Below are 24297 nucleotides of genomic sequence, written 5' to 3'. Positions count from 1 at the left end.
ATCAGAGTGGTAAAACATTCATCATATGCGGAAACAACGTCAAATTTTCTCCACTGTCTCAGAGTCTTCTAGATCCTCCAACTCCTCCTCCTCTGAGCTTTCGCCAAGGTGAATAGGGCTGACTGGTTTGAATGCCGAAAGCCCTGCCCGTTGGTTTTGCGGCACTCGATCCAGCTGCGGCTCTGGCGGAATATTTTGCTCAGCCTTCTGGTCCGAGCTGAACTCTACATCCGCATCGGCTTCAAGAATGCTTCGCGTTGGGTACTGCGGCGCCTGAGGCTTTGCGGCACGTGGAGGTCGCTGCTGCTGCTGCTGCTGCGGCTGCTGGACAGGAGGTGCTCTCTCGGCACGGCCATTATGTTCGTTCGTACCCACTGCACGGCGCAGAAACGCGAGCACGCGGCGCTGTGTCGCGCACTTCAGTTGCGACGGGGCAATGTGTTGCCGCGCTGCTGCGTTCCCCTGTCCCTGGTCCTCGTAGCGGTTGATAAGAAGCCACAGCTGCCGCGCCTGCGCGTGGTTTAGGCCCTTGCCGAGTCTAAGAATCTCACGCACATCGGGCGGTGCGACTGCGAGCTCTGTCAGGAACAGGTCCTCCATTTCCACCTCCAGTCGACAACCCAGTGCTGACACAGGGGACGCGCTACCATTGTAGGCGTAGCAGTTTTCTACGACGAGCCTCATGTCGTGCACAAATTCCATCTTGTCGGCGTAGTCGTATTTATCAAGCCGCTTAGAGATTAATTTCCACCACATCGGGTGAGAAACCCGCACTGCGTATTCCGGCAGCTCGGCGGGGTTCGTGGCGAATACACCATTCACGTCATGCTTTATTACAGCGTTGAGGACATTACGGCACTGATGGTAAAAGGCAGCTTCCAAGTATCGATGCACGTCATCGCGTTTTCTTTTGATTCTACCCTTTAGCCTTTCCACCCGAGTGTCGACATCAGTCATTCCTCCCCCTTTATTTTTTTTGCTACAAGTGACCTGACGATCGCGAGGGGGATAAAAGGGAATACGACCGCCAGTCATGCTTATCCTCCCCTTGGAAGGGAACACAGACTTCCATGCATATCCACACAAAGACAGAGATAGATATATTTTTTCCCTCCCTTCGTTTCCTTTTTTTGTTGAAACCAGGGGCTTGTCTATATAAACACAAGGAGCAACACAATCACCATCAGCAGCAGACCCAGCCGCATTAGAGTAGCCGTGGCCCACGCGTTAAACCAGGACTGCGGCTCACCGTCGTCGACAAGTTTCGGCTGCACCTTCGAACCGGGCTGCCAGTGGTTTGGATAAAGGTACCGATCAGCGTACCACACATTGCCATCCACGCGATGCCCCTTTTCACACCGAACATCACAGTAGCCAATTAATTCACCCGAAGAGCGCCGCAAAGATTCAATGCGAGCGACGCACTGTTGCCAACCCCACGTCCCTGTACGCGTTTCCTCTGCCGAGAGCCAGCTGGACATCGTCCCTAATAAACCTTTCACTATGTGATGTCCCCCCACAAGAAAAAAAAAACAACAACAACGAGAAACACACAGAGGGAAATAGCTGTATGCATCGACGAGAAAATGGGCTCACTGGAGGTCACACTACTGCATCCCCAACCCTAACCTCAAAAGACTTCTGTCGGATCAAACGTTCTAACTTTCTTTTTCTTCTTACAAGCCTTAGAATCCAATTCTTGACATTAAACGACCTGCTGCGAGGTGGCACTGTTCCAGTATTCTCTCTGCTGTGGCCAATGCTCGGCAGCTGTATTCATCATTGGGAAGATACGCAACTCTATTAATACCTTCACGAACAGTGTTGAGGGCATTGTTCAAGAAATGCAACTGCACAGATCCAATATGTGGTACAAGCACAGCTCGATGTAGTGCAACTGCCAGTGAGTGCACCAAGAAGGCGTCTGTCACACCAGCCTGATCAAAGGCTTCGCATGGAACGCCAACGGTGTCTTTTTTTTCAAGAATTGCCGCGAGTGTTGAGAATACGATACTGCGCTCTACTCCACAATCACTGAGCACGTCAACAGTCAGTGTCGATCCTTCAGGTGATTGAAAAAACGCATAAGCCTCAAGTATTTTGGCTACGTGACTTAAGGGAAAGGCAATTATGTGCCCACACTTCCCAAGGATGCGCCTTGCCATCTCTTCAACCGTGATATTTCTTCTCTGAAAAGCTCGTTCAATACAGGCGGCGTAAAGTGAAGCGTCTGTAACGTTCGCCGCACCCAAGACGTCAAGCTGTATTTCCGCCCCTCCGAAGGCACAGAACATGCCAGCAACCTCGAGTAATTGACTTGCAGAAAGCGCATGATTCTCCACCAGTTCAACTTGCTCCAGCGCCACTTGACGTTCGGTCAAAAATCCACGTCCATCCACTGTAAACCGTCGATCCAACTGAGGGATTCCGCTATTAATAAAATCACAGATAACTTTCGACAGCTGCAGTTGTGCCTCCATAAGCTTTACACGCTGCTCCAGGAGAGTAAGCTGGTCAGAATTACACTCCGCTGCGCACTCTTTTGCCTCAGACCAACAGCGGAGTCGGTACAGTATGCGTTCCTCCCGGGGAATATCTGTTAGCGGTGCCTGTGCCATCGCAGCACAAACTCCGATGGCCTTGTTGTAATCTCGTTTTGTTCTCCGCAGGTAATGGGCGTATGTCTCTCCCAGTGCCGATGCATTTCGCTGGAGGTAAACCTCAAGAAACGGAGAGCGCACAGCGGCCATGGTTTCCTTGAGCATGGATGTGATTGTTGGATCGTCTCGTGGTACACACATCCAATCGAATAGGAAACAATGCGCCATTTCGTCCGAAGGTTCAATTTGCCAAATAGTACCAGAGGACAGTGGGCCGCCAAGCAGATTGTCTACAATGCTACGATGTGTATTCCATGCATCTTCCAAGGCTCTAACCACCATCTCCAGTACCTTTTGTTTCTGCTGGTAAACTTCTTCAAGTGCAGTGCTTATGCCTTGACGTCTGTTACCACTTCGTTCGGCAAGATAGACTTCAAATGCTGAGTTATTTGGGTCCAACTGAGATGCTGCGTGAAGTAAGAGCTTAACCACTGTGTCTTCTTTTTTAAGTGCTTTCAGCTGCTGACATATACCTTGCAGTGCTCCTGAAGACCAAAGTGACGCGGCCATTTGAGCAACGGAAGACTCCCATTCGGTTAATTTGCTTTCAGATAATGTATGGAGGCTCTCATTACTTCCAGAGAGTATCTGCTCAAGTTCAATGCGTGCGTTGTACTCCTGAACATCGATGGAATTAAAAAAGTACGGACATTCTACTTGGAGTTGCGTCATCGGACCAACTCGTTCTTGTTGTGAAAATCCAACACCTTGCTCTGAGGATAACACTACTCTCCCAATGTAGCGCGCCAGTCGTTGTGCAACGCTTTGATCACACACAACTTGCGCAAATGTAAGCTTGCTATCATCTTGGAGAAGCGGAATGTATGCCGTTTGCTTGGCAAATCTTATCGTCTGCAGCACCCGTTCACACAAAGAGTGAGATGAGTACAAAAACGCGGATTGGAGCCGTTTGAGGTCGTACGAAGATATGGACGGTCCATTGGATGGAAAGGTCAGCGTTACTTTGCTCTGATCCCAATGAAAAGGCGTAGTGGGTTGGACAAGGTTCACTGACCATACATCCCTTTTCAAACTGTTTAACAGTCGTACCAAGGAAGAAAGCGCCACTTCCACGATGGATAACTCACGTAGTGGAAGATTTCCTAGCACTGCCTGCCACACATCGTATAGCGCCCTCCCAATGTATGCCGAAACGCCCAACGCGAAGGGTGACATTTGCACAACAATCTGTCTTGTACTACCACCGGATCCCAGGCCTTCATGCCAACTAGGCATCATTGCATTGCGAAGTATCTCGCGGGCAAGACGTTGAGCTTCTTGTGAAGTTGTATCAAATAGTTGACAGCCAAGTTGCTCCATTGAATGAGGCCGTTGCGTCCTCCCATGGGATTTCTCCATCTGAGAGAAGGGGAAATTAGCGATGCCGTTTTCGATGTATGGTCCATTCACAATACCTGGCACATTTGTGCATCCAACAGCAATTTGCACAAGCATACAGCAGTAATCAGAAGCGCTGTAAACTGAAGAAAACCGTTGAAGGAGGCCGTCACGAGTTTGCTGACTCGATGATGAAAGTATCATGTGAAGCGTATCCACCGGTCGCAGTTTCATGAACGTTGAAATGCCATGGCGATGAACAAATACAAACTGCCTTGGAGAACACGAAATCTGAGAACACAATTCGTTAGGACTTGCACACTCTTTTACAGGGACTTCGCCAATAGCGTCCACCCGAACCATACGGGATGCGGAAGGCTCAAAGCTTGCGACAATATCGCGGCAATGATGATGCGGTGGCAAGATTGCCTTTGGGGAAGTAGCTACAGCCACAGAATCCGAAGAATCACTTTCGTCGCATTTCTCAGTGTGACAAAAGAGAGTAATACCATCAGAGGCAAAACAGACGCTAACTTCACGACTAGAAGATATGTATGGCGCTAACCGCTCACGTAAAGAGAGACTCGCGTCAATACTTCCCCACATCCCTTCTTGACAGACGTAACGGTATTGTTCGCCGTTCGAAGAAATAGCGATGAGGGAGCAATTTTCATCGTAAGGTGAGACACAGAAGATCTTGACAAGACTACTTGTATCATCTGCTGCTGGTTCTGGGTGTCGATGGCGCTCAGCGGAGCCACGATTGTGCTTTACTGTGGTAAGAAGTTTGAGACCATCCTCCGTAATCCTCCACAGTGTTATTGTACTTTCCGCATCCAAAGTAAATAATAGCCTGCGTTTGGCTTCCACAGCAAGGTCACGCAGTGCGGACCTCTGCGTTGACCATGTCTGCTTGATGGTACTCAAAAGCGAACTGACGGCATTTAAGACGGGAATTTTACCGAACAACAACGAATGATTTACAAGTCTAATTTTTGGAAGCAAGGGTGTGCTCTCTTTTGTGTACTTCAGCTCATAGAGACATCCATCCGCCCCAGCTGTGAAGACACGACCAGTATCCCTCAGACCAACCAGCTTGGTAATCGGCGTTGGTGTCACCACTGAGAAGCCCAGGTTCACCACACACAATTCTGCTTTTTTCCCTGGTTCCTCCCCCATTACACACAAACCTAACAAGTGAACCGTTTTTGGAGTAGCTACGGGTAATACAAGCGTTATGTGCGGCTGGAACACCCCAGCAGCCGGCGGAATTGGGTTACCAACCGCCACAATAAGCTCAGGTATCTCGTCGTAGACAAAGAAATCTCTCCCCGTGCTATAGTTCCACAAAAGTAGTTTGTTATCCACTGTTATCCACGCTCTTGATAGTTCTGAAAAGAGACCAACAATGGAGTTCACCCTGAACGTCTTCCAAACCGCTTTGACCGAGTCTGGCCACGACACACCTATCAGCGGGAGGAAGTCGGGGAGCGTAGATGACGTGTCAAACGTCGTCAAGGCAAAGGGATGGGATGTCGTGTGCCCACATGCCGATGGGTTAGAATATCTAGCCATCGCCATAGACCGAACCTCTGCGCTGATGGTGTCTTCTACGGCCTTCTTAACAGCGTCATCGATTTTACCTAGAGTGTTCTCCTTTTGAAGTTCCATTTCCCTCTTGATAGCTGCTACACTACAATATTCAAGAGACGGTGCAAACAGTAGGAATACATAACTGGGACAATAAAATAGTGTCATGATATACATATACAAAACTTACATAGAAGTAGACGAAACAAAACCAATGTACTGGTGCAAAATGCTCCTTTAATTCCTCACTTCTCTTTTTATACACTGTAGAATACAGAAACGCATTGAGGAACACCGCTAAAAAACCGAATCCGAATCAGATTCAGCAATACGAAACCGCATAATCTCGGTGCGCAGACGGGATTCAGGCGATTTTGTCGGAGCGACAATAACGCTGAGGCTCCGCGAGGTGGTGGAACTACCCGTGCATGAGGGCAAACGCGACGGCACTGATGGCACAGAACAAGAAGAGCGACGCCGACGCGGCACTCTTGATGGTGGTTGCGGTTGACACCTTGAGGCTGACGCTCCGACACTAGGTTCCCGCGAGGTGGTGGAGCTACCCATGCATGAGGGCAAACGTGATGGTACTGATGGCACAGAACANGACGCTCCGACACTAGGTTCCCGCGAGGTGGTGGAGCTACCCATGCATGAGGGCAAACGTGATGGTACTGATGGCACAGAACAGGAAGAGCGACGCCGACGCGGCACTCTCGACGACGCCTCTTGCTGCTGATGTTGCCGTGATTGGCTCCGGGATGATGAACTTCTCGGAATTGACGCTTCAGCGGTGCCACATTCCGCATTGTCATGAACTATGTTGTTTGTCGGTGAATCCGAAGCAAAGTGGCCATAAGTCTTGCCATCGCGGGGGTGAATCTGCCACGTGTCTTTACTTGAATAGTGTATGAGCGACGCGTTTGCACACAGACATCGAGGATCCGGTGAAGAGGAATCTCTCCGGGGGCTGCCCCCTGCACAGCCCTCTGGCTTCACAGAAAGGGAGGCCGCCACCGCTTCCTCTTCCACTTTTTCTTTCCTTGAGAGATGCTTTTTATGATCATCCCTCCGTACTATGTACGTGCTGCTGTTGATGTCACTTTTTTTGTTGTCATCCGTTTTTACGTCGACAGCTCTGTCTTTTTTCAGCATGGTATTCGCCTCAGCATTGCCACTTTGTCGAAGTGGCGGCACTGACATTCCGCGACGCAGATACAGGAGCTTATAGACGCTCTGGAGAATTTTATCATCATCAAAGAGGATATCAAAAGCGGCTCCGTAGATGCCTTGAATGAGGAGGGAATTGCGATTTTGGTGTTCCACTCGAATGTCACAGAGTTCCAATTCGGCCAAACGGGCCCGTGACAGAAAGGTCAGAAACACCAACGAGGAACCCTCAAACATCAGTGACCCAAGAGTACTACCGCTGTCACTATGACTCAGTGATGATACAACATTTGAGCGCATGTGTATACCGTCTGAAAACAAAATGGTTCGAGCGCTGCGTAACTCGGCGCCTGTAAGGCCCTCGATATGACCCAAGCCCAATGCTTCCTCAGACCCTGTCTGTTGTGCCTTTAGTTTTTCTTCGAGACCTCGAAGCAATTCTTCAAGCTGTTTTACACGTGTTGAAAGTTGTTTAACCACCGCAGCATTTGAGGTACTCATGCCCCCCGATTCGCTGCATATTGCAGAAGAAGCAATCGCAGACTGCCTGTACGGCCCCATAGCATGTGCAATTGTCCGGAAAGACCCCTGGTGCCCTGCAAGCAGTCTTCGGGTGTACTTGCACTCATCTATTATTTGCCGGTATTCTTCCGGTGATCTCTTCCCTGGAAGGAGCTGCCAACCATAACTGACCGCGAGGGCTGCGGCAGGGCCCATTGAACGCGCTATTTCTCGCTCTTCGGGAGAAACAACCGTGCCATCAATGCTTGTGATGGAGAAACCAACTACCAGTAATGCCATGATGCGGTACCATGGGTGAGCGGCAATAGGGTTTCCCTCGAGGTCAATCACAGAGAGCGAAGGCTGTCTCGTGAGGCCCATAAAGCTCTCTATTTTGTTCCCTTGAAGTCGCAGTTCAACCAAACTCGGATGAGTACCAAAATGTTCGAAGTTTCTCAAACAGTTATTTTGAAGGTCAATCACAATATAATTGATCCCGGTATCCTTGATGCCCCAAAAAGTGGATACCTTTTGGTTCTGGACATCCAAACAGTACCTATCCATCGCACATATACGCGACGGCCTATTTCTAAAAGATCAAAGAAGAAGAAAAATCTAGGAATTGGAAAGTAAGATACTTTTCGAACAGCAAAAAAATATTACGTAAAGGAAGATGTGCAGGTGTTGAGGAGGAAGCAGGTAGAATTATTTACAGTGCCACTCTAGCAGCATTTTACCTTTCTCTTATAATGCGAAATAACAACGATCTTTCTCTGTGTATGTGGCTTTAAAAATAATTACCAAAAATTCCGTAGGTTAACGCACGGCATCTATCTTTCAAACACCAGGGAATACCAGTTCGGATTCCCCGCTATCGACTGCATTTCTTTTTGGCCAACACAGCATTCCTATTCTTCATCTCTGGCTTGGTCTGGACGGTTCTTTGGGCCACCAGCTTGCTTGGCAACAATGATTTGATTCACCCGAAGCACTGTCAAGACGGCTTCTGTTGCGAGATTAATTGCCCAGAACTTTGTGAGGTGCGGTTCTACAATACCAGCTTCCAGCGCATTGATTGTGGTACCATCTTCGACGTTGACACCCTGATGGATCTTGCCAGCGTTGTGGTCAACCTCCAACTGTGTGACGACATCTGTTCCATTGAAGCCGCTAACTTCAGCCAACGTTCGGGCGACAACTTCGAAGCTAGATGCAAATTTTCGAATGGCGTATTGATCGAGGCCAGGACTGGCTTCAGCATATAATGTGAGCTTCTTCTGAAGTTCCATCTCCACAGCGCCTGCACCGGCTACAAGTCTCTTGTCCTTTGTGAGAGCCTTGAAGACGTTAACGCCATCATCGATTGCACGCTCAACATCATCCAAAACATTTTTTGTTGCTCCGCGAACGACGATAGTAGATAACTTAGAGTCGTCCTTGTTTTGAACAAATGAGATGATATTCTTCCCCCCCGCATCGCTCACATCAACATTGTCACACGATCCAATGTCCTCCACGGTAGGCGTATCGAGGCGAGCGAGGGTTCGCGCGCCCACAGCAGAGCACAGTCGGCGAAGCTCAAACTTGGATGAGACTTTCACTGCCATAATACCATAACGGTTTAGGAAATGCAGCGCGAGATCACCAAACGTGGAATTAGAAACCACGACGTTCACACCCGTTTTATGAATGTTAGTAATGATTTTTTCCATCACTTCTTCCTCTTTTTTAGAATATTGAAGAAGGTCCTCTGCAGTCTCAATCAGTGCTGTTCCTTTCGTTTCGGTCGATGGGACATCAACTGCGCAACCGTAAACGGCAACCTTTGCATTCTTCTGATGACGCACCGTTCCCTCGGGATTTCGCGCAATTACGAATCCACGGACACTCCTGGACGCCAACACAGAGTCACCATCTAACTTCGCCACACGCACGTTGTCTACGTTGAAAGACCGTACATTGGAGGGGCAAGCGTTGATACAGGCTTCAACGACCAGATCCGCCAAGAACTTTTCATACCCATACTGCTTTGAGGCAATGGCAGTACGGATGGCCGCGACCACCTGATCCTTGAGCAGCACATCATCCACTGTACCAACGGTAAGGGTTTCGAGAATTTCCAGGCTCTTGCTTCCCGCCTTTTTGTATCCCTCCACAATTTCACTTGGATGGAGTCCCATTCGTACAAGTGTTTCGGCTTGCGAGAGCAGTTCCCCAGCCAGGGAAACGACGAGATTCGTACCATCACCAACTTCTTCCTGCATCGCATAAGAAGCTTGTACCAACAACTTGGCTGCAGGGTGCTCAACCTCCAGCTCACGAAGAATGGTTGCAGCGTCGTGAGTGACGAAAAGTTTATTAAGATGATTTATAACCATCTTGCAGAGCCCGTACGGGCCCATGGAACTGCGAGTGATTTTGGCAAGTTCACGACAGGCTTCAATGTTCTTGATAACAGGATCGTCAACAAAAGTCGAGCCGTCCTTTAACATGGACGTGGGCCCATTGTGCATAAACGACATGTTCTTAGGGGTTGATTTGAATCCGCGAGTTTTTCCTAGAGACATAGAAAAGTACGGCAGAAACAACAAGGCAAAACAAAGAAAAGAAACATCTCTTAGATCACAATGAACGAGACGAGGAACAAGTGGGAGGGAGGGAGGGAATAAAAAAAAAGAGAAAGACCGAGAAAGAGACAAGGAATTTGAAGACACGCGTGGCGTTTAGGTTATATTAACCGGTATTACTCTGACTTAGTCGCCTTTTCTCGTCTTCTTTAATTTTGGTTCCTCCTTTACACTCTCGTGCTCTTCAACCTTACGCGGGATTCGAAACGTGTGGCCAAAGATAGGAAGCCCAGCACGTCTGCCTTCCTTGTTCGTCCCAGCCACACGAATATGAAGAATACTTTCGGGATTCGTGGCTTGGACATGTTTTGTCACCTGCGCGAGAAAGGACTGGAGGTTCTCGTTGAGTTGATCCAGCGTAAGGCCGGTGTGGCCAATACGGCATGTGACAGCATTATGCCCCCGACGTGGAAACACCACTGTGCTGACCGCCTTCAGTAAACCTTCTTTGAACTCACCACGCCGCGGAACCCAAACAGGTGGTTTTTGGTGGCCAAGGAACTCCCCTGTCAATTGAGGGGGGTACTTCTTCACACCGAGCAAGACAAAATGGTCAAAACTGTTAGCAAGCGCTCTCACTGCAACGGGATCAACAAACTTCATGCTCAGCTTTTTTGTGTCAATAACCTTCTTGACTCTCTGTGCAACAGCGTCACCGTCTTCACTCAGACGCAATACCTTGTCCTTGTACTTTCGCTGAGGTGGAGGAGTAACTATGCATATTGACCCCGGCAGCACCTCGTGTGGGACAACGAAATATAGAGGAACGCGATGAGCCAGAGGAGACACCATAAAAGCTACTTCCACCTCCACGGTTCGAACGTTTTTTTGTGGAGACGACAGAAAGAGACCTGCTAGTGTGCTGCTGTCATGTATAGAGTTGCTTTCACTTGAGAGGAAGCTGCACAGCCTTTCTAAAGCCTCTTTGCTTCGTGGAGTTTCCACCATGGCTCCTACACCAATGTTGCCACACAAATATATGCGAAATCGATGAAAGGAAGAGAAAAAAACGAGAGAGAGAGAGAAAGAGAGAGGGCGCTTACTCAGAGAAGTTTATACATGGCCTTGAAGAATATACCATGACTGGGGGGGGNGAATGACCCAAGGAAATGAGGGGAGTGAGCGTTGGGTGTTTCGATGTGACAGTTATGCGATCACAGCCAGCATACCCGTTGGCAACGCAACGTGCACAACAGGGCTCATGTAGTACTTGTTGTTGGATGCCTCGTAAACAGGATGAAGACGTAAGGTCCCACTCACAAAGACCGTGGTATTACGCTTCAGTGTGTCCTTGAACCGACGGTTAATTTCGCCCGAACAGTGAAGTGTTACAGTCTCTTCTTCCCCGTTTCGCTCACCTTGTACAAAAACTGTTACGTGTGAAATGCTGTCCATTGTTTGTGTGACATCGAGCACGCGACCTAGAATTGTAATGTTGCTCATGCACTGAGCATGAGGTATGAGCTCCGTTTCCGCCCAGGATGCACCAACAGGGTTTTTTGTCCCAAAAGGAGATGTCGAGGAGAGATCGACAGGGCTTGGAATGTATGCCGGTAAATCCGGTATGCCGCGCCCCTGTTGCTTTCCTTTCTCCTTCTTCTCAAGTTCGAGAACAACACCATGTTTTGCTTTGCTATGCATGGCGGCGCCGTCGAAAGTAGCGAACTTTTTCCCACACGAGGGGCATTCATGTTCTTGCTCTGGGACACATTGCTCCTGTTGAGAATTTGCAGGCATGTTGGGGATTCCCATTGTCATGGGGAACGCGGCAGGAGGGATCGAAGAACTTTGAGCAAAAGGACTAGACGCATCTGGTGCAGTAAGTGACGCCGCTTGCTGCATTCCGGGAACAGCAAAAGGAGATGTCGCCGTAAATGGTGAATTTTCAAAGGGCGTGGCTGCAGTTTCGGAAGTCGAAGCAAAAGGCGAAGCCACTTTTCCAGTAAACGGTGAATCGGCTATGGTCGCCGAGAAGGGTGAGGAAACCTCACCTACATCAGAGGCCCCCTGTTGTGATGTCCTTGTTGTTATGGCTTCATTCGACTCTTGCTGCTTTCCAAACAGTGGCAACTGACCAAATGATGTAACTGGAGCTGTTACAGGTTCCTCTTTTACCAGCTGCTGCTGAGCAGGCCGAAGTGCTTCGCGTTGCGCGGTAGAAACCTTCGTAAATGGGTTTCCAACCTTCCCAGCACGAAATGGATTTAGTGTGTAATCGGGTGCTTCGACAAACGGTTCTTTTAGGTCCAAATCGGTAAATGCATGGTCCCCAATGTATGACTCTGTCACCACACCGGCAGAAACCTGGTCCAGGTTTTCGAAGGGGTTATCCCCTTCGGGAGTAACAGGTTCGTAAAGGGGCTGCTCAGAGACGTCAGGCCGCGCGGCAAAAACTTTCATCACCATTGTGCTGTGTACAAAGTTTTTCTCCAACCTGCTGAGCCCAATTTTGTCCCATACTCCGAGCAGCTCTTCCATAGCGGCCTCCGGTACCTCACGATCGGGTTGGTGGAGTGGTTTTGGCGTGGGCCTCATACGGCGAGGACGGCGCTCTTCGTCGTCGGCAAAACTTCGCTCAATGGGACTGGAAGGTGGCACTGATGGCACGCTGGGCACAGTCTCGACCCCAGGGCCAGGCCCAGCTTCAACCAAACCATCCCCACCATGCGCTTGTTGAAGGTGCAACTTCGCTGCCATCTCCAAACGGAAGGCCTTCTTGCAAACGCTGCAATGAAACCGTTTGTCTGTAGATGACTGAAATCGCTGCTGGCAACTCAAGTTGGGCGAAAAAAAATGGGTTTTGCTTAGATGTCCAATGACACAACACACTCTAGGACCTCGCGTCAGACATCGTACACCCAGTCTGCTGGTGCACTCCGCCACGGTGCTACGAAGCAGCCACCGGTACATCTTCTGCAAAGACGTGAAACAGAGGGAACAAAATGAGGCAAACCTATCTCAAAGCGCTATGTAAATTATGTAGTACCAGAATAAAATAAATAAACACACACATATATATATATATATGCAACGAGGATTCGCCACCACTTGAATTCGCCCCTTTACAGAAACGCTAGAATCACAGCTGCCCAAGAAGAACCAACGAGCCGAACTGTTCAGAGACGAGCAACTCGGTATCCTCTACATACGTGCCATGAATAGGAACAAACCTTGGTTTTTTGTACACCTTTGCCACAACATGTACGAGTACACCTTCCTTCAACCGGGAATCACAATATTCAACGAACGGAACTCCCCTACACTTTAAAGAGAGCATTTCCTGGTTGCACACTGCTTTGCTTTGCTGCGTCAAAACAGATGCTGAGTAACCACATTCCGTCAGGAGCAAACGGCACGTCCACAGAGGTTCACCCAAGATTGAACCTTTACACGGCGAGCGTACAACTCCCACACAGCAGTGAACCGCAAAATGGGCCAAATTACACAGTGGTGACACTGGGAGCAGCGACATCAACTTCTATTCCCCCCCCCCCCCCCCAGCGAGAGACCAGCAGTGAAGCATGTAAACACGGAAAATTGCATGAGAAGAAAATCCATATTCTTCCAACCCCTAACATTCTGTTTTTCACCCTCTTTCGTTCTTCCCCTTTCCCCAGCCATTCATCCATGCATTAGATATGCCGTTTCACAAAAACAATATAAACAAATGTCAGACATTAAAGCAGAGTTTCTTTTTTTTTTTTACACTGCTCGGCAAGGAAAGAAAAAATCCATGCATGGGGGCACTCACCAAAACGAAAACGAATCACTTCTCAAGCATAGCAATTTTTTTGGCAAGTGCAACGCCGCGTTCTTGCGCACGATGTTTATTATAAGCCTCTCGGAGGCTCATGGATAACTCGTGAAGCGGTGGCAGCAGAATAGTTCCCCGATCATCGGATACCTCCACAGCTTGCTGTAATTCGGGTGGGACAAGAATACCTCTTTCCCAACACTCGATAGGATCAGTCGCAAACGGCAGTACGTTGTGCTTGTACGCATATGAAATAAGTTTAACGACATCACTGGGATAGCTATACCGTTTATGATGATGTTGTTGTTTTTGTTTTCGCCAAAAGTACAGAAATTGCTCACGGTAAATTTGTTCTTCAAGGAGGGCTCGTTGTTTCATGAGTTGCTCTTTCTTCTGTCTCGCCTCTTTAATGGCGTGTAGCTCTCTGCCGAAGAGAGAGGATTGCTTAGACCATCGCCTCGAAATCGTCCATGCATCATTCTGTTCCCCCCTTTCAATACTATAGCGTTGTTCAGCCTCTTCGGTGAGAAACAAATTCACGCGCTCCTCTCGCTTCAAAGGGTGATCGATAACTACACTAGAACCGGCTTGCGCCAAACGTTGACGATAAGATTGTGTGAGGGCTGCGACTCTTTCGTAAGACCCCCCAGGAAGTTCCTTCAAATCCGTGTTACCACCCGGAACAAAACAGCGGTATCCCGCGAAATCCATCTTCCTTCAAAGCCACTACGAGAGCAAAAATAAAAAGTAAAGAAGATCACTCTTTAAACACGTCACAGAAAAATGTCCAATCACCTCATCACACCACCACCACCACCACCCCAACACACAACCTCACCCAAAGGAACCTTAAGTGAGTCGTTTGATGCGCACAGAGATATGAGAAATATTCATCCTTTTTTTTTTATATATATCGAGCCACTTTTTTTTTGCATTGTTTGCCCCTTTAAACAAGGTAACCCTTGATGAAAAGCGCAGATCTAAAAAAAACCTGGTGCGCACAAAGAAGGACAGAAAAGGAAAAGAATCGTATTCCTTACAGGTCACCCTTTTCCCCTTCAGTGTCTGCTTCTGTTTCCTTCGTGTCTTCAGGGTTAACTGAATCTGTTTCATTTTTGAAAACAGAGCTGTGCTCACGAACAAACTTGTATACCTCATAAAAGGTACGGTCTCCTGAATAAAGGATGGGCTTTTCTCCATGAGGAATGAAATATACCGTTGGGAAACCAGACACATCGAAGATGGATTTGTCCACATCATTCGCAGTGGCGTCCATGACAGCAATTATGACATCCGAAGATTCGAACTCCTTTGCCACCTTCGCATACGTATTGGCAAAATTCTTGCAATGCCCACACCAAGGAGCAAAAAACTCGATCAATATGTCTTTTCCTGAAGACAAGTACTTCTCAAACGTGCTTGCCACAATGGTTGTCAACCCATCAACCGTCTCCTTTTCAGGCACTGGCTGAGACTTGATCGATGGAACTGCATTTCCTTGGGCGTATTCCATGATAAATGCCTCAATAGACTCCGCGGTTGCAGCCTCTGTAGGTGGAAGAACATAATGTTTTTCTCCTTTAGCAATGGCAAAAGCAGGGTACTTGGCATCATCTGGGACACTGAGACTCTTCCCGACGGCGTACTGTTCCGCATCCACCCAAAGGAGCACCACATGACGACGCATTTTCTTCCCAAGATCCAGAAGCTTAGATTTTAGTTCCTTAGATGTCTCATCGTTGGGCTTCAGTAGAACCCATGCCACCGGCATGGTTGACTGTGCATACTTCATATAGGTCGAAGGATTTATCTCCCCTGAGAATGGGAGAACGGCTGTTTCCAGGAACGCCTTTAACTCTGTCTCTTCCATCTTCCCATCATAGACTTCCTTTTCGTCGCCCTTTCTGTACACAAGAACAGATTCGGGATTCTCATCAGGTAGAAGCTGCGGTTCCGTTACAAGTGCAAACTTCATTTTCATTCGGAGAGCTTTTGCAGAGTTAGAAAGTGCTTTTGAAAGAGCACTTTCGGCATCAGATGTCAAACCAACGCATACTGTGTCATGTTCCTCCCTTATCTTTGACAGTTCCTCAGCGTTTGATGGGTACATAACGGCAGGCCCCACATTTGCCTTTACGTAGTCGACAAGGTCAGCACTTTGGCGGGCACCTCTATATGTCTCCACTTGTTCACCGCCACGGAAGAGGATGATTGTGGGGTAGCCCTTTATTGAGTACTTCTGTGCCAGCCCTGTTTCCTTGGTGCAGTCAACGTCAATCATGGACGCCTCACTGGGAATATCCTTGGCAGCCTTTTCCCACTCTGGGGCGAGTTTTTGACAGTGCCCGCACCATGGGGCGTAGAACTTCACAAGCGCTATCTCACTCTGTTTAATAACACTGTCAAAGTTCTTATCGGTGGCTTCAACGACACCAGCGCCCTCAACGTGAATTGAGCCAAACACAATAGCAACAAACAATAGTAAATGCATCATCTTACCTATAAAACAAAAAAACAATGAAGCGACCAACAAAAAAAAAAGTATAATAGAGATCTAATATGTGACCATATCAAACATTAATAACACACACCAATTGGAATTAGAGGTAGTGACTTAAGACACCCAGACGGCAACAAATGGACCACAGAAAGAGATAACCTGTTAGTAAAAATTCATCACCGTATGTTTGCCATTTATCCGCTACGATATACTATATCACCTATATTTTCCCCTTTGCCTGAACCTTCAAAAAAAGACATTGTCTTCCTTCGGTTTCATTTTGATTCTTTAACTTCCCTCCCACCAAATCACACACATATACAAATCTTATAGAATCTGACGCACACGCACAAGCAAACTCACTTTGAATACGTTTTCAGTTGCCCTGTTCTTCGGACTTCTGGAGTTGCCTCAGCGTTTTGTTTCATAACAGCATAATTCATCTTCAAAATTTCTGCCACCCCACTAACATGAAATGGGAGTGAGTTTTCTTCGGAAAACTTCTTAACTATGTGACGGGCTGCTGGATACCGATAACGAGGCATCATAGGAAACAGATGATGCTCGAGCTGATATTGCATTCCACCGAAAAACCACTCAAAAAATTTATCAGAACAGCAAACACCACGTGTCGTCCGGTACTGATCAGCAATAAAGTTGTACTCATCACCAGACTCTAGCATTTCTTCAGTTTGATGATTAGCCGTCACAACGATAGCAACAGAGAAACCTCCAAGCAAAATGCTACCAATTGCCACCTTCCAAGGAAGGCAAGCCAACCACATGTAGTTAATAGCAATTAACAAGCGCTCAATAGTGTTGCGGCTTCCAAGAACAAACCTTATGGATTGCATTCGCCAAGACACATACAACAGGGAGTACGCCAGGAGATAGTAGAAGTGCTGATAACGTCGCAATAGATGATCATCTTCTCCTTCAGGGGCCCACAAGTATAATACCGGCTCATTGTGAATATCCGCATCGTGTTGTTTCCTGTTTGGAAAGGTGTGATGAGTATTGTGCTTATGAGACCACCAACTCAGAGAAAAACCATTAACAAGTCCCCCAAGTGTGATACCAAGGAGATGACTGAATTTACCCCGGGCATGACCATAGTCGTGGGCGAGCCAGCCTCCCTGCTGCATGCCCATGCCAATCATAAATACCGCAAGAACAGGATAGGAGTAGCTCAAAAGACTACCTACAACACAGAGAATGATTACAGGAATGATGTTACGGCTGAAGTCAATAAACCAATCCCGCTCAAACCATCCTTCTTGCTCAAGTTGTTTTCTAAGCTTTTCAAAGCGAAGGGAAACATCGTCACGCGGTTTATCCTCTTCTCGTAGGGGAATCTTCTTCATACTCTTCAACTTCTGAATAGCCTCCTTTGAATGGAGCGAATAAAAAACGTCAGTGGAGTCTCTGTTGTGGAACTGATCGCAAACCATGGCTCCTCCAGGGTGTGTGTGTCTCCAAACCGTGCAATCATACCAGTTGTCATCGATCCGCAGAATGCATTTTGGAAGTGTAGTTTGATACGCGTGTGGCGGCGTGAGATCAAAAGGCATTTCCCGATATCCTCTCTTTTTGTGATGAGCGATTTTCTTTCCTGTTTTCCCCCTTATCTTTTGAATCTTCCCTAAAGTGATGATACGGTGGACTTCAATCTTTGATCGTTTCTTTTCCTTCTACTATTATTTTTTGGTCTGTGGTTTCGGAGAGAGTATAGCAAAACGAAAAAAAAAACACATCTCATAGCAAGGCAGCAATCTGGAGACTCGACAAAATGGCACATGTAACAGAGAGAGCAATATCGTCTTATCTTTCCTTTTCTTAATGCTCCACCTAAAGCGCAGCTGCCAGCGAGTCACACAACGACTTCAGCTTTTGGTTTTCGCCCTCAAGTCTATGGCTTTCCTGTTGTTGAAAATGAACTTCACGTTTGAGATCTTTGAGCTTCAGAGCATTTTTCTCCGCGTCTACATTCATACTCGCTCTCAACTCCTCGGTCATCATCCGCAATTTCTTCTTCTTGGCATCAAACAGTTTCAACTGTTCTCGTAGATAATCCTTCTCGTCGTCCACAGCAGCATATCCGTGCAATGCATCATTCGCTGAGAGGGCAGCCTCCCGCTTGTGTTCACCACTCTGAACTGTATCGGAGGAGTACTTCGTGTCGCGAAGTGCATCCCAGAGCCGTTGATTGGCATTTCTGATGCTCTCAAGTTCGTTTTGAAGAGCTTTGCGCTCCGTCTGTATTTTTTCAACAACACTGAGCGTTGACATCTCCTGACTTGCGCGCAGCACTGATATATTTTTTTGAGACTCCAGATTAAGCTCCTTTGTTCTTTGTTTTTTCATGTTGATTACACCCACGATTTGGCGTTTTTTTCTGAAACAGTATCGAAATGCTCTCTCTCGCTCTCGTGAAAGCTCGCGTATCGCCTTGAGCACATCCCGCGCTCTAGCATCTTCTTCATGAGATACTCGCTGAACACTACGACTCAACGACGCATGCAAATCGTCAAGCATTGAAATGAGACTAACCAACGTGAGTTTCCGTCGAGAATACACATCCTGGGGGGTTTCATTGAGTGCTTCTACCTGATCCATGAGGCTATCAACCTGATTCATGGTTTCCTTCAAGCCGGTGTCCGCTTCGGAGAGCTCCCCAATGTATTCTTCTCGCTGTAGATGATTGTCTGAGGTTTTCTGTACCCTTTGTCGTTCCGTATAAGCTATTCTATTATCTCTTACAGCATCTTCGAGCTGTTCTTGAACTACTCTCAACTCTTCCTCACTCTCCTCAATTGCATTTTCAGCTTCTGCGACGGACAACGATAACGGGGCCATTCTCTGACCGCGCTCTTGCAGTAGCCTTTCTTGGGCAGAAAGGGCATCCTCAACTTCTTGGAGTTGCTTCCTCAACTCCCTTACCGCTTTTTTTTGCCTTTCGTCCATTTCTCTTGACTGGTTAAAAAAAAAAAAGAATAACCCATCAAGAAGCAATAAAGTAAAAACAGCATTGCCTCAAACATTTTTGAAATGCTTAGAATTCAACAAGACAAAAATAAACCAAGCATAAAGGGCTCCATCAAACGAGTAGTTCTCATTTTTTTCGACACAATGCCAACGCATAATGAAGGCCCATCAGACACCTACGCTCCTCCACAACAGAGTAGCAATTATCTTCTTTGATCCATTTGTTGTAGTCGTGGGTGAGGTCCATAGAGCTTGCTGTCACAGAGTTAAACCATCGTATGAGCGATACCAATATCGGCCAAGAGGGTTTCCCAAAATCCATGAGGAGCACATGGCCATCATTTTGAACGTACTTTGCAGCTGAGTTCAACATATGACGTGCATCTTCGCTCTTTCGGTTTAACAGCTCGTTTCGGATTACAACAGTATCGTATTTGCGAAAGTCAGACATCTCAATTTCCCTTTGCTCGACAGTATCAAAAGTAACCGTACTTCCGACCCAGTTGTGATCATTTCTAACCATAAAATCCAAAGTCATAGCTTTCCTCCTTTCACTCCGTTCCGCCTCAGAGAGCGATTCATCAATCCGGTACTGCCTGTCATCGACTCTCTGCTCCACAATAAACTCAACACGGACCGCTTTGGACATCTCGTAGAATTTCACATCCTTCGCATCCAGTATTTTTGGTGTCAGATCCAATACTCTACCGCGGCAATACGTCTGGTACATTCGCCCCAACGAACGGTACATAAGGCCTTGCGGAACCATGCTAATGACCCAAACCACAAAAGCCCCTCCGATACATGAAGCGAAAAAAACGTTTCTTCCATGCGTTATCTTCGCGTACTTATCCTTGGGTATTAGGACAGGCTCGTAACTTATCGCTGATGCTGGTGCGCCATCCACATCTATGATTCTCTTTTGTTGCATCACGACAGAACCTTCAACAGCGAATTCTTCTGTTGGAAAAGCAGGGCCTGTAGTTGAGGATAAATCTAACAAAATGGCCTGCACTGTAGGGCGCGGAGCAAATTTTCATAATTAGTGACACAAATCACTGGTATTGTTACAGAATACCACAACCCCCCTCTCCCCCCTCAAACAAACGAAAAAAAAACACCATTTACACGCACCCTCTCCCCAGCCAGAATCCAACCACACACCACAACCCTCTTACCTTCGAGCAGCTTGAGACACTGCAAACCTCCAGTACCATAATGTCAATGGATCTATTGGCAACCCCTCAAGCCATTCCATTCTAAAATGCGTGAACCAGCGCGCTCGACCGGCAGGTGCAAACACAACTGTGTAGAGCCATTTTGCCGTCCTGTCCAATGTGAAAAAGTCAAAAACAATCCCCCGAAGTGATAAACAACTTCTACTCAAATGCCCTGATGCGTGACACTCACCCGCCTTGTCTCGTACTTGGCCGTCTACCGATCGAATGTCGTTAAAGAAACTGAAACAAGGCTGATGGCCTTGAAAACCCCAAGACACCTCAAAAGAGTACAGGGAACCCAATAACGCACCAAATGCTCGCCAAGAAGGTTTTCGCGTATAGCTCATACCCATAAAACCCCCAACCGCACCGACAAATGCGAAGTAAATTCCTAAAGGGTTAAGCGTGCTGTTGAACGCACGGTAAAGAACAGCTCGTTCACCCAAGTTGGGGCTGTACTCCTCATTGTCTATTCTCGTGAGAAGTCGTAGAAACGTCTCCTCCTCCAGAGTGGACATCTACACTATTCTGATATATCCAAAAAAAAAAAACGGAAACAACAAGAAAGAGAACGTATACATATAGATACATAACTCCCCATCGTCACCACAGACCCCTTTCGTTGGGGCGATCAGGGAATAGAGCATGCACCAGTACCTCTCTCTTGTTATTGCTCTTACGTTTAATGGTAGTTACGTCCCTCCTTAGTTAACGACCTCCTCTGCCACGTCCACGCCCGCGTCCGCGCCCACGTCCTCCTCTGAATTCACTGTCCCGTACACGCCTCTCCGAGTACTGTGCAACCTCCACCACGCTTTCTGTGATTCCCTCCACCAGATACTGAAGCCGAGAAGTGTTGCTTCTGTCCACGTGGAGATATTTGTCTTCCTTGTCCCAGAAAGCTACCAGAGAACTGTTGTTTTCTGAGATAATATCGTTGATGACGCATTTTACTTCATTCTCAGTTAGCTCGTACTTCTTCATCATCATATCCACGGAGATTGTGGCAAAATTGCACCGGTTATTGTAACAGAAGATACGAAGAGCTGCTTCTTTCAGGTGCTGCAAGAAGACTTTTAACGCATTATCACCGTTTGGCATCGTCGACCATGCGCTCATGTTCTTGACAACCCCACTGGCCTTTGCATAATCGCCCAACTTAAGGGCAGTGTAAGCGGCAGTAACTTGCTCCCTGAACTCCACAGGCTCGCCCAGCAATGGTTGATAAGACATTTGGTTGATCACCCTGAAGAAGTAGCTCTGATGACGACTGCCTTCGTAGGGCCTCTTGGCTTCTTTCGTCGTGTCTACCACGAGAGTAGAAAGCATTGTCGCTAGTTCCAGTTGCGCGTGAGGAATGTAGGCATGTGGAGCCACCAGCAAGTCACGAAACTTCAGCTCCTCTTCTTCGTTATCTTTAACAAAATCTGGAAGGCGCTGGCTAATCAGTACGTCGTGGTCTCTATTAGACCACAAGGAGCTGAGAAGGTTGTAGGCTTGCATAATGTCACCTGCAGCAAAGGAGGCCAAACCCAGCTGTGCAATAACTCGGTTGTAGAGAATGGCAAGATGTAGAGACTTTTCTACGGTTCCCTCCACTCCGGACCGAAGAACGAGGTCTCGTCCTTCACGATACTGTCCTTCCAATCCCATCTGATATGCAAGGTTTAGGAGAGCACGACACTTCATCTCTTCGTCTCCTAAAAATAGGAGCTCTCGATAAAGTTCACGCACCGTTTCAATGACTGAGCTAGTAACCACATTGTGGCATGGACTAGCCATTTTCTGATAGAGGATATCATGAGCCTTCTGCCGTCTTGCACCCAGGATGTCAATAAGAATTTGGCAACAAATCATCTTTCCTCGCCTGCGTTGCTGATAGTATCCAAGAATGGTGTCTGTGAGTTCCACTAGACGGTTCTCCAATTGGATAATTTCAAAGTAGTCCACTGTGGCGCCAACCTTGAATTGTGCAATGCGTTGCAAATGCACATGCAGCTTCTGCAGAAGACCACACAAACCACCTGAAATACACGCACGGTTACTTGTGAGAGCGACGGAAAAGTCCTCCTTGACCGCTATCGCGGGATTTTCAGTTACAAGATTATAGCATGCGTTGACAGTGTTACAAGACTTTGTCCAGGTAGTTGTTGTAACGTAAGGAAGCCGGTTATCTTCTTCCAGCAGGGCATCTGCAACAATGCCCAATGCTGTAATGTGAAGCGCTGTGTAGCCTTTTTTCTTGCATTCCTGAGCTAGCTTTTGACATCTGGAAGCATTCTTTCCTTTTTGAGTCATCGATTGCTGCAGCTCCTGTGTAATGCTCTCCTCAGTTAGCTCCTTTTCCTCCCCGCCATTGTTTCCATCGTCCTCATTTTCTTCACTTTCTTCATCATGTAACCTTTCGATATCATCCTTGTACATCTCATTCATTTCTTCAAAGGCTTTGATTAACTTTTTCAGACTGTAGAAATCTTCTGGCTTTTTAAAGGCTTCCTTCTCAGCCATTTTTTCGGAGAGGTCCGGGGTGTTTCGAAGACACTCCAAAAGTGGCCAAGGAGCTGATTTGAATTTTTCTTTATGTGTAGCCCCTTTCTGCTGGAGCTGCACAAAGGACTTTTCTGCTTCAAACCAAGACTCTTGATCGACATTAAAGTCAAAAAGGTCGCATATGGTTTGAATTTCGTTCAACGACTTCTCATTTCGAGAGAGAACAACGTGCCTTTCATCTGCATCCTCGTCATCAGACACCTCAAACCACTTGGGGTCAATCTGGGCCACCTTTTTTTCAACCTGCTCATCTTGATGAATGACCTCGTCCAGGCTCTCATCGCTGTCACTGACGTCGAAGAAGTTGCTCATTATCTGCTGAACTACTTGAATTGAAGGAAGGGCCAAAAAAAAAAAAACCCACAGTAAAATATAATAAATAAGAATCCAAATACAGGGGGCAAACACGTTTTACATCCAACCCACGCTGTGAAGGAGTGAGACTGACGACACACATTCAAACGTACACATATACACACAGAGAGAGAATGAGAGCAGGAAAAAAAAGTAGACGACCTCACTCATCTGTCCAAAACTCTGACGACGCCGATGGCACCTCAAGCAACCAAATTGCAATTCACAACTTCACTGGTATAGAATTGCTCAGTTGCTTGCACAGTGATCACCCCCCCCCCTTCCACAACACACACACGCCCAATGATCAGCTCTTTATTACTATTGTTCGCCGCACAATGGTTGCTGTCTCACCCCAGACAACTCCATTTTACTGAGGACAACATTCCTTTTTTTAAAAAAAAATCAGAAACCGCCGTATTCAAGTCTCTCTGGAGTTTGCGACGACACATGTGGCCTCAGTAAAGACATTAGCCTATCAAGGAAACCACAGACGTACCGCAGAGCACATTCAGCCTTTTCAACTGCAATCCAGTTCTCATGTTGCATTCGCTCCACTTCCTTCAGCATCTGTTCACAGTGCATGCCAAGACTCTGAAAAAGTGCAAAGGACAAAACAAAAGATTCAAGCTCGTTTTAAATACAAGACCAAAACTGGCTTTTCATTATAGCCGATGTGTCCGTCAAAATTCCTTTTGATTGCCCTTGATATTCGCTGGTTTTCAAAAGAAACAATAGTAGTGGTAGGATCAACGAATTGGAGCTGCTCCACTCCTTTCACGTGTCTCAAATTCAACTCCACCCACAACGACGAAGCACCACGAATGATCAGAGACCGTGAAGGCCTATACGTAACTACGCATCCAGGTATATCACATACGGGAGGGGCAGTGATACTGACCTCTATTGCTTCGCCAAAAAGTAGAAACCCATTCATTTTTAAATACGCGTCTTGTGCAGATGCTGATTCAGTGTAGGAGACCAACGCTTCACCACGAGGAACATCCAGAAGCACATCATACAATGGACCATATTCACCGAAGCATCG

General features: G+C 47.3%; 16 protein-coding genes across 16 annotated transcripts; all 16 read right to left on the bottom strand.

Moving 5' to 3' along the window:
• Window positions 1-39: 39 nt before the first annotated feature.
• On the bottom strand, window positions 40-957 carry DQ04_01181150 (putative DNA-binding protein; the record flags this gene model as incomplete). The annotated part of the gene is made up of 1 exon (XM_009310343.1): window positions 40-957. The coding sequence occupies one exon, from the start codon at window positions 955-957 to the stop codon at window positions 40-42; it is 918 nt and encodes a 305-aa protein (XP_009308618.1).
• A 194-nt stretch (window positions 958-1151) lies between these two features.
• DQ04_01181140 (hypothetical protein) lies at window positions 1152-1481 on the bottom strand (the record flags this gene model as incomplete). Its single annotated transcript, XM_009310342.1, has 1 exon — window positions 1152-1481. One exon carries the CDS (start codon window positions 1479-1481, stop codon window positions 1152-1154), a length of 330 nt encoding a protein of 109 aa, XP_009308617.1.
• A 204-nt stretch (window positions 1482-1685) lies between these two features.
• Window positions 1686-5669, bottom strand: DQ04_01181130 (nuclear pore complex protein (NUP155); the record flags this gene model as incomplete). The annotated part of the gene is made up of 1 exon (XM_009310341.1): window positions 1686-5669. One exon carries the CDS (start codon window positions 5667-5669, stop codon window positions 1686-1688), a length of 3984 nt encoding a protein of 1327 aa, XP_009308616.1.
• Window positions 5670-5885: 216 nt separating this feature from the next.
• On the bottom strand, window positions 5886-7823 carry DQ04_01181120 (hypothetical protein; the record flags this gene model as incomplete). The annotated part of the gene is made up of 1 exon (XM_009310340.1): window positions 5886-7823. The coding sequence occupies one exon, from the start codon at window positions 7821-7823 to the stop codon at window positions 5886-5888; it is 1938 nt and encodes a 645-aa protein (XP_009308615.1).
• Window positions 7824-8167: 344 nt separating this feature from the next.
• On the bottom strand, window positions 8168-9781 carry DQ04_01181110 (putative CCT-theta; the record flags this gene model as incomplete). Its single annotated transcript, XM_009310339.1, has 1 exon — window positions 8168-9781. One exon carries the CDS (start codon window positions 9779-9781, stop codon window positions 8168-8170), a length of 1614 nt encoding a protein of 537 aa, XP_009308614.1.
• A 231-nt stretch (window positions 9782-10012) lies between these two features.
• DQ04_01181100 (hypothetical protein) lies at window positions 10013-10834 on the bottom strand (the record flags this gene model as incomplete). The annotated part of the gene is made up of 1 exon (XM_009310338.1): window positions 10013-10834. One exon carries the CDS (start codon window positions 10832-10834, stop codon window positions 10013-10015), a length of 822 nt encoding a protein of 273 aa, XP_009308613.1.
• A 198-nt stretch (window positions 10835-11032) lies between these two features.
• Window positions 11033-12583, bottom strand: DQ04_01181090 (putative RNA editing complex protein MP63; the record flags this gene model as incomplete). Its single annotated transcript, XM_009310337.1, has 1 exon — window positions 11033-12583. The coding sequence occupies one exon, from the start codon at window positions 12581-12583 to the stop codon at window positions 11033-11035; it is 1551 nt and encodes a 516-aa protein (XP_009308612.1).
• A 382-nt stretch (window positions 12584-12965) lies between these two features.
• On the bottom strand, window positions 12966-13358 carry DQ04_01181080 (hypothetical protein; the record flags this gene model as incomplete). Its single annotated transcript, XM_009310336.1, has 1 exon — window positions 12966-13358. The coding sequence occupies one exon, from the start codon at window positions 13356-13358 to the stop codon at window positions 12966-12968; it is 393 nt and encodes a 130-aa protein (XP_009308611.1).
• A 294-nt stretch (window positions 13359-13652) lies between these two features.
• On the bottom strand, window positions 13653-14351 carry DQ04_01181070 (hypothetical protein; the record flags this gene model as incomplete). Its single annotated transcript, XM_009310335.1, has 1 exon — window positions 13653-14351. One exon carries the CDS (start codon window positions 14349-14351, stop codon window positions 13653-13655), a length of 699 nt encoding a protein of 232 aa, XP_009308610.1.
• A 325-nt stretch (window positions 14352-14676) lies between these two features.
• On the bottom strand, window positions 14677-16134 carry DQ04_01181060 (protein disulfide isomerase; the record flags this gene model as incomplete). Its single annotated transcript, XM_009310334.1, has 1 exon — window positions 14677-16134. One exon carries the CDS (start codon window positions 16132-16134, stop codon window positions 14677-14679), a length of 1458 nt encoding a protein of 485 aa, XP_009308609.1.
• Window positions 16135-16499: 365 nt separating this feature from the next.
• DQ04_01181050 (delta-6 fatty acid desaturase) lies at window positions 16500-17504 on the bottom strand (the record flags this gene model as incomplete). The annotated part of the gene is made up of 1 exon (XM_009310333.1): window positions 16500-17504. One exon carries the CDS (start codon window positions 17502-17504, stop codon window positions 16500-16502), a length of 1005 nt encoding a protein of 334 aa, XP_009308608.1.
• Window positions 17505-17988: 484 nt separating this feature from the next.
• Window positions 17989-18996, bottom strand: DQ04_01181040 (elks delta-like protein; the record flags this gene model as incomplete). Its single annotated transcript, XM_009310332.1, has 1 exon — window positions 17989-18996. The coding sequence occupies one exon, from the start codon at window positions 18994-18996 to the stop codon at window positions 17989-17991; it is 1008 nt and encodes a 335-aa protein (XP_009308607.1).
• A 256-nt stretch (window positions 18997-19252) lies between these two features.
• On the bottom strand, window positions 19253-19894 carry DQ04_01181030 (hypothetical protein; the record flags this gene model as incomplete). Its single annotated transcript, XM_009310331.1, has 1 exon — window positions 19253-19894. One exon carries the CDS (start codon window positions 19892-19894, stop codon window positions 19253-19255), a length of 642 nt encoding a protein of 213 aa, XP_009308606.1.
• A 405-nt stretch (window positions 19895-20299) lies between these two features.
• DQ04_01181020 (hypothetical protein) lies at window positions 20300-20863 on the bottom strand (the record flags this gene model as incomplete). Its single annotated transcript, XM_009310330.1, has 1 exon — window positions 20300-20863. The coding sequence occupies one exon, from the start codon at window positions 20861-20863 to the stop codon at window positions 20300-20302; it is 564 nt and encodes a 187-aa protein (XP_009308605.1).
• Window positions 20864-21053: 190 nt separating this feature from the next.
• Window positions 21054-23207, bottom strand: DQ04_01181010 (putative eukaryotic translation initiation factor 3 subunit 8; the record flags this gene model as incomplete). The annotated part of the gene is made up of 1 exon (XM_009310329.1): window positions 21054-23207. The coding sequence occupies one exon, from the start codon at window positions 23205-23207 to the stop codon at window positions 21054-21056; it is 2154 nt and encodes a 717-aa protein (XP_009308604.1).
• A 667-nt stretch (window positions 23208-23874) lies between these two features.
• On the bottom strand, window positions 23875-24297 carry DQ04_01181000 (putative U1A small nuclear ribonucleoprotein; the record flags this gene model as incomplete). Its single annotated transcript, XM_009310328.1, has 1 exon — window positions 23875-24297. A coding segment is annotated over one exon (423 nt), but the record flags the coding sequence as incomplete, so codon positions are not given.

This window comes from Trypanosoma grayi (genome assembly GCF_000691245.1).
Source record: "Trypanosoma grayi strain ANR4 Tgr_118_V1, whole genome shotgun sequence".
Classification (NCBI taxonomy): domain Eukaryota; phylum Euglenozoa; class Kinetoplastea; order Trypanosomatida; family Trypanosomatidae; genus Trypanosoma; species Trypanosoma grayi.
Note: the sequence above shows the minus strand (reverse complement) of the source record. Positions and strands in the feature narration are given on the sequence as shown.